Here is a 7,170-nt window from a genome sequence, read left to right on the forward strand (position 1 = left end):
CCAGAGCCATCACAGCTCAGGCTGCCGGCCCCACCCCTGGGATGCAGGGCCACATCCACGGCCGTGGCCCAGGCAGCGCCAGCGGGGGACTGCCCCCCCCCAGGGGGGGGTCATGCTAGAGGATCACTTTCAAACAGCCCCTTAATCATTTCGGGTGGGGAGGGAGACAGCCAGACCGGGGCAGGCCCTGGGCCTGTCATCACCCCCTGCTGCCCATAGATCTGCCCCCCGGACCCGTCAGCAGGTGGGATCCCACAACCGGGGAGCCCGGAGCCACAACCACAGGCCATGGCACCTGGAGACACATTTCCAGCTAGGAGGAAGATGCAACTTTGGGAGCCCCACAGGCCAGGACTCCCCCCCGGGCCTCATGGGTTAAACCCACCCACGGAAAATAGCGAGGCAGCGCCATGCCCAGTGGCGCCTATCGCCTGCCTGCCTAGACCTGCCGCAGCTCCCCCGGGACCCCAGAGCCCGCCCCTAACAATCTGCCTCAGGCTCGGCCCGGCTAGCGGAGACTCCAGCAGCGGAGAGGAGAGCGAGGGAGCTGCTCCTGGGACCGGGACGCTGAAGGGCTCCGACAGCCAGTTTGCAGGGCTGGCAGCGCCGACTCAGGCCCGTTCCCACCGAGAGAACTGCATAGCATTGCGGTGACAGGACTGGAGCAGGGAGGCGGTGCTGGCGTGTGGGAGAGTCCGGCTCCTCCAGACTGCTGCCCGGGGGAGGTCACTCCACTGACAGCTTCGGTCCAGGCCGCCTTCCCACTTGGTGCCTGCCTCTGGGAGAACAGCTGGAGCTGATACGAGGGGTCCTGCATCACAGACAGCAGCAGGCCCCAGCCTGCACGAGGCCCCAAGTGGGTGTGAGAGCCCTTTGTGGCACAGCCCACCGGCTACACCCAGGTGTGGAGGACCCCACCTCGACAGCAGGCCCCAGCACCAGCCTGCTGTGCAGCCCAACGCACTGGCTGGTGCCGCTTCCCCATCCACCAGCAGGCACCGGAGCAAGCCACGCACAGCTGAGGCCCTGGGCCGCATGCAGGCGCTGGAGAGGGAACACCCAGCAGCAGGGTCCCTGCCCTGGCAGATGTCCCATGTGCCTGACTCCCACAACATGGGGGAGGTGAGAGGGGAGTGTGCAGCTGCCCACACCTCCCTGAGCAAAGTCATTGTGTGGCACAGACAGCTGGCGCTGCAGCTGGGAGGCACGGCTGACTCACCCCGGCTGCGGGAGGAGCTGCAGGAGCGGAGCAAGGAGGTGCACGAGCTCAGCAAGGGTAAGGAACTGAGCCCAGCCTGTTATTGCCAGGAGCAGGGCTAGAGAGGGGGGGAGATGACGCTGTGCTGCCCTGCCTGGGGCTGCCCCACAGCCAATGCCCTTCAGTCCAGCCCCTGGGTGCTCACTGCACTCACTGCTGTGCGCTGGGCACCTGCTCTTCCCCAGGCCTGGGGCTACAGTGCACAGACCACCCTGCCCGCGCGCGGCCAGCTCCTGCTTTCCTCTGCATTCACATGGGAACCCGCTCCCCATGTCCGCCTCCCTCCTGTCCTGCGTCTTCTGCCTAGAGCCAGGCCTGACACACGACAGTAATGGGCAGTTCTGAGAGCGAATGCTGGCATCCCTCGCCAGTGCCTTGTCCCCGTGGCGAGTAACAGCCCGCTCGCATTGCCAGCTAAGGGAGCTACTCGAGCTCAGTGGGGCATTGATCCAGGGCTCATCTCTCTGCGAGCCATGGGGGGGGGCGCTTGCTACCCCTTCGGACAGTTAATATTTAATCTCCTCCCACTGCCCCTCGCCCCATTAGACCTGGCTGCTGGGGACAGAGTTCTGCACCTGCAAGGGTGTGCATGGGACCCCACCCCTGGGTGAGAATACACCAGGCAGATGTCTTGGGCAATCCTGCTGCACAAGCCCACGGCTGGCGCTCGGCTCAGTTTGGCCCTCTGTCACCAGGCGATTTCATCCCAGCTGGCTCATTGCTAGGGCAGCTGTTCCATTACCTTCCACTCGAGCCCGCCCAGTGCTGTGCTCTGCTAGCTTCCCGCCCTGGGCTGGTAACACTGGGTGCACGTCTCCCTGCAGGGCTGCGGAACATGCTCCTAGCCAGGCTGAGGCAGCCGCTGGCCAGCCCTGAGGAGCGGCAGGAGCTGGAGAGGCTGTGGGTGCTGTCCCTGTCAGCTCTGGAGCTCTTCCACCAAGACCTGCACAGGGCCCATCATCTCTGCCAACTCTTCCCCCTGCAGGGGCGGGGAGGGCCGCTGCTGAGCACTGGCGTCACGGGGAAGGCCACAGATGGAGGGCACAAGCCGTGGAGGAGGCCAAGCCGCAAGGGTGCCAGGAGCACGGAGCAGCTGGGTGCTGCCCCTAGCCTGGAGGAGCAGATTGAGTGTGTGGGGACCATGCTGCTGGAGATGGAGACCAGAGTCAATGTCCCTGTCTGGACTGTGGAGGCCACAGAAGAGGCCGGGCCGGGCAGCAGCTTGGCCTGTGAGGCAGAGGGGTCGTGCAGCGAGAGACAGGCTGCAGAGGTGGCAGGTGGCCCAGGGTGCTGCAGGCGTCAGGGCTGGCCTGCACTCTGCTGCATATTGTCATGACCAGCCCCCAGGCGAAGGGGCAGGACTTTGCTCCCCCCAGGAGAAAACCCAGAACAGGGACCCTTGGCCACAGCAGCCCAGAAAGGCAAGTTTCTTTGAGCACATGGCGCCCAGCTGGGAGAAGCAGGAAGAGGTGCTCTGGCTTGGGGTAGGAACAGGTTGGCTGAGGGCTCCCCTGCCAGCAGGGCAGTCAGCTCAGGGAGCATGTGGGACAGCAGTGGCAAGGTGGGGGAGCACTGTAGGCCAAAGGAAGGGTGGCAAAGAGCCCCCACCCCCCTGGCACTGGAGGGAGTCATGGCAGAGGAGACCGCTGGGGGATTAATAAACATCGTTCTCCCACTTGCGTTCGTTCCCTGTAGAGCCTACAAAGTGCCCCTGCCCCAGGGAACCATTTCCACACCCACAGTGGTGGTGGTGATGGAGGTGCCTGGAGGTCACAGAGATCTGTGCTTGAATCCCCATCTGCTGGGGTGACTGGCCCCAGGCGGTGGCAGATCAGCAGCCGAGAGCTGCCTCAAGGCAGGGCCAGGCCCTCTTGGCTCCAAGTGCCCTGGGCTCGGTTCTTGCTGTGCATGGCAGCCCGGCCAGAAGGGGTCACCGCGGCCCAAGACACTACCCAGCCCAATGCAAGTACCATGATCTGTGCAAAACCAAAGTTAAAAAACGAGAGTTTATTTATACAGTAACCGTGGGTTCCACCGGCAGAATGAATTTAAAACCAGCATATGATACAGAGTCCTGTACAGAGCAGTCAGAGGACAGTTCCAGAGAGCAGATAGGGACAGACAGACAAAGAGCTGCGGCTTGGACAGGCATCAGGTCTCCTGGCTCTTGGCCTGCTTTGCGTACGTTTCCTGCAGGTATTTCTTGAAGGCTGGGGAGGGAGGGGAGAGCTGTTGGAGAGGGGCAGACTTCGAAGAGGGGCACAGGGGGTTCACCCTGGGCTCTCTCCACTCAGGCTATTCCAGCTCCTGCAGCTGGCGAGAGGAAGTCACCCTGGGACAGGCTAGGAAGGAAGACACCCTCCTCTACTGGGCCAGAGCTCAGCAACGAAGCCAGGCCAAGTGAGTGCCCAAGTCCCAGGCCCCCCAATCAGGTACCGTCCCTGGGGAGGGGGATTGTTACCCAAACAGGTCTGAAGGCAGCTGTCCTCCTCTCCATGTCCAGGCACTGGAGGGCAGCTGTAACCCTGCGCTGGGCCTGTAGGCAGCTCAGCCAGGAGTAACCCAGAGCCACGGTGCCTAACGGACCTCAACGGGAGACACTCACCTGCTTGGTTCTTCCAGAGTTCGGCCGCATGTGTATTCAGGGGGCTCTCAACGTTCGGCTCTGAGGATTGGGAGATGCGAGGGGAGGGGGGGTCAGTGTGAGGACAGAGTAGGCTTCCTGTTTCTTACACAGCAACACGCTCACCCCACTCCATAAGAACGGCCCTACTGGGTCAGACCAAGGGTCCATCTAGCCCAGCATGCTGTCTTCTGACAGTGGCCAGTGCCAGGTGTCCCAGAGGGAATGAACAGAACAGGTAATCACCAAGTGATCCATCCCCTGTCGCCTATTCCCAGCTTCTGGCAAACAGAGGCTAGAGACACCATCCCTGCCCATCCTGGCTAATAGCCATTGATGGACCTACCCTCCGTGAATTTATCTAGTTCTTTTTTGAACCCTGTTACAGTCTTGGCCTTCACAACATCCTCTGGCAAGGAGTTCCACAGGTTGTGTGAAGAAATACTTCTTTTTATTTGTTTTAAACCTGCTACCTATTAATTTCATTTGGTGACCCTTAGTTCTTGTGTTGTCTACTTTCTCTACACCAGTCATGATTTTATAGACCTCAATCAGATCTCCCTTTAGCCGTCTCTTTTCCAAGCTGAAAAATGCTAGTCTTATTAATCTCTCCTCATATGGAAACCCTTCCACACCCCTAATCATTTTTGTTGCCCTTTTCTGAACCTTTTCCAATTCCAATACATCTTTAAAAGATGGGGCAACCACATCTGCACACAGTATTCAAGATGTGGGCGAACCATGGATTTATAGAGGCAACATGATATTTTCTGTCCTATTATCTATCCCTTTCTTAATCATTCCCAGCATTCTGTTTGTTTTTTGACTGCCGCTGCACATTGAGTGGATGTTTTCAGAGAACTATCCACAATGACTCCAAGATCTTTCTTGAGTGGTAACAGCTAATTTAAACCCCATCATTTTATATGTATAGTTGGGATTATGTTTTCCAATGTGCATTACTTTGCATTTATCAACATTAAACTTCATCTGCCATTTTGTTGCCCAATCACCCAGTTTTGAGAGATCCTTTTGTAGCTCTTTGCAGTCTGCCTGGGCTTTAACTATCTTTAATAATTTTGTATAATCTGCAAATTTTGCCACCTGTTTACCCCTTTTTCCAGATCATTTATGAATATGTTGAATAGGACTTTGCCCAGTACAGACCCCTAGGGGACACCACCATTTACCTCTCTCCATTCTGAAAACTGACCATTTATTCCTACCCTTTGTTTCCTGTCTTTTAAACAGTTACCGATCCATGAGAGGACCTTCCCTCTTATCCCATGGCAGCTTACTTTGCGTAAGACCCTTTGAGGGACCTTGTCAAAGGCTTTCTGAACAGCTAAGTACACTATATTCAGTGGATCCCCTTGGTCCACATGCTTGTTGACCCCCTCAAAGAATTCTAGTAGATTGATGAGGCATGATTTCCCTTTACTAAAACCATGTTGACTTTTCTTCAACAAATTAGGTTCATCTATGTGTCTGACAATATTGTTCTTTATTATAGTTTCAACCAGTTTGCCCAGTACTGAAGTCAGGCTTACAGGCCTGTAATTCCTGGGATCACCTCAGGAACCCTTTAAAAAATTGGTGTCACATTAGCTATCTGCCAGTCATCTGGTACAGCAGCTGATTTAAATGATAGGTTACAGACTACAGTTAGTAGTTCTGCAATTTCACATTTGAGTTCCTTCAGAACTCCTGGGTGATACCATCTGGTCCTGGTGACTTATTACTATTTAATTTATCAATTTGTCCCAAAACCTCCTCTAATGAAACCTCAATCTGGGACAGTTCCTCAGATCTGTCACCTAAAAAGAATGTCTCAGGTTTGGGAATCTCCCTCACATCCTCAGCCATGAAGACTGATGCAAAGAATTCATTTAGTTTCTCCGCAATGGCCTCATCTCCTTGAGTGCTCCTTTGGCACTTCCATTGTCCACTGGCCCCACTGGTTGTTTAGCGTCTGGTCACATGCTTCCCGCCATGATGCCTTCCTCCCCGGCTCACACCCCAGCCGGATCGCTGTCCGCTGTAGCAGTCATTCTATTTGTATCATGGTAGCACCTAGGAACCCCAGGCCCGGACAAAGCTGCAATCGTACCAGGCCTTGTACAAACCTAACAAAAGCTCCGTCCCTGCCCCAGAGAGTTGCTGTGACGGTCCCAGTATCGGATGAGACAGCAGATAGAGGAGCACAAGGAAATGATGAAGCAATACTGGTCAGCGAGCTGGGCTGATCACTGTGCACACTCGGAGGCAAGGACATGCTTTGGGCAAGCAAGGGGAGCGGGAGGAGGCTGGGATGGGAAAGGGGAGCCCAGGAACTCAGAGCCGCAGGACGATCCCCAGGCAGCCTCACCTCCCAGCAGGCTCTGAATGGACAGCAGGATCGTCCGGACGTCGTAGAGCGCCGACCACTTGTCCTTGAGGATGTCCAGGCAGATGTTGCCCTGCGTGTCCACGTTGGGGTGGTAGCAGGGGGTGAGGAACTTGACGGTGGGGGCGTTGTAGGGATACCCGTCGGGGAACTCCAGGGAGAGCTTATACCTCAGCTCCTCGTACACCTGGGGGAGGCAGGCAGGGAGGCGTTAGCCGGGCAGACCCAGGCCCCTCGGTGCCCCCCAGAGCCGCGGGCTCGCCAGACCCCCCAGCCCAGCTCGGCCCCTCGCTCACCGTCCCAGCGGCACCGTCGATGGTCCCGATCCAGCGGAAGAGATTGTCCGACTCGGGGAAGGCGGAGATCCCTTTGTCGCCGGCCATCTGAGCGGGGACGGGACACGGGTTAGGAGCGAGCGCCCGGTCCGGCCACCCCCCGCCGCAGCCCCCAGGGCGGGCCCGGGGCCAAGCCGCCCCGCGGGACCCGGCCGAGACCCGCCCCGGCCCGGGCCCCAGCGAGCATCCCCCGGCCCGGCCCGGCCCCAGCGCCCGGCCCGACTCACCATCAGCGCCATCAGCTCCTGCTGCAGCCTGCGGGACAGAGGGGGCAGGGTCAGGGGGGCGCGGCCCGCAGCTCCCCGGTCCGCCCGCCCGGTCCCTCCCTCCCGCCCGCAGCTCCCCGGTCCGCCCGCCCGGTCCCTCCCTCCCGCCCGCAGCTCCCCGGTCCGCCCGCCCGGCCCGGCCCCTCCCGCCGGTCCGCAGCTCCCCGGTCCGCCCGCCCGGCCCCTCCCGCCCGCCAGTCCGCCCGGCCCCTCCCGCCGGTCCGCAGCTCCCCGGTCCGCCCGGCCCAGCCCCTCCCACCCACCCACAGCTCCCCGGTCCGCCCGCCCGGCCCCTCCCTCCC

General features: G+C 59.1%; 2 protein-coding genes across 2 annotated transcripts; one reads left to right on the forward strand and one right to left on the reverse strand.

The window, feature by feature from the left end:
• The first annotated feature begins 76 nt into the window (after positions 1-76).
• LOC117886304 (regulator of G-protein signaling 9-binding protein-like) lies at positions 77-3,256 on the forward strand. The gene is made up of 2 exons (XM_034787991.1): positions 77-1,276; positions 2,083-3,256. Exons 1-2 carry the CDS (start codon positions 1,036-1,038, stop codon positions 2,592-2,594), a joined length of 753 nt encoding a protein of 250 aa, XP_034643882.1. The 5' UTR covers positions 77-1,035; the 3' UTR covers positions 2,595-3,256.
• Positions 3,246-6,857, reverse strand: UBE2C (ubiquitin conjugating enzyme E2 C; the record flags this gene model as incomplete). Its single annotated transcript, XM_034787990.1, is given in 5 exon segments — positions 3,246-3,468; positions 3,864-3,923; positions 6,250-6,454; positions 6,564-6,650; positions 6,830-6,857. Coding segments are annotated over 5 exon segments (439 nt in total), but the record flags the coding sequence as incomplete, so codon positions are not given.
• Between the last annotated feature and the right edge of the window lie 313 nt (positions 6,858-7,170).

This window comes from Trachemys scripta, chromosome 12 (assembly GCF_013100865.1).
Source record: "Trachemys scripta elegans isolate TJP31775 chromosome 12, CAS_Tse_1.0, whole genome shotgun sequence".
NCBI classification, from domain to species: domain Eukaryota; kingdom Metazoa; phylum Chordata; order Testudines; family Emydidae; genus Trachemys; species Trachemys scripta.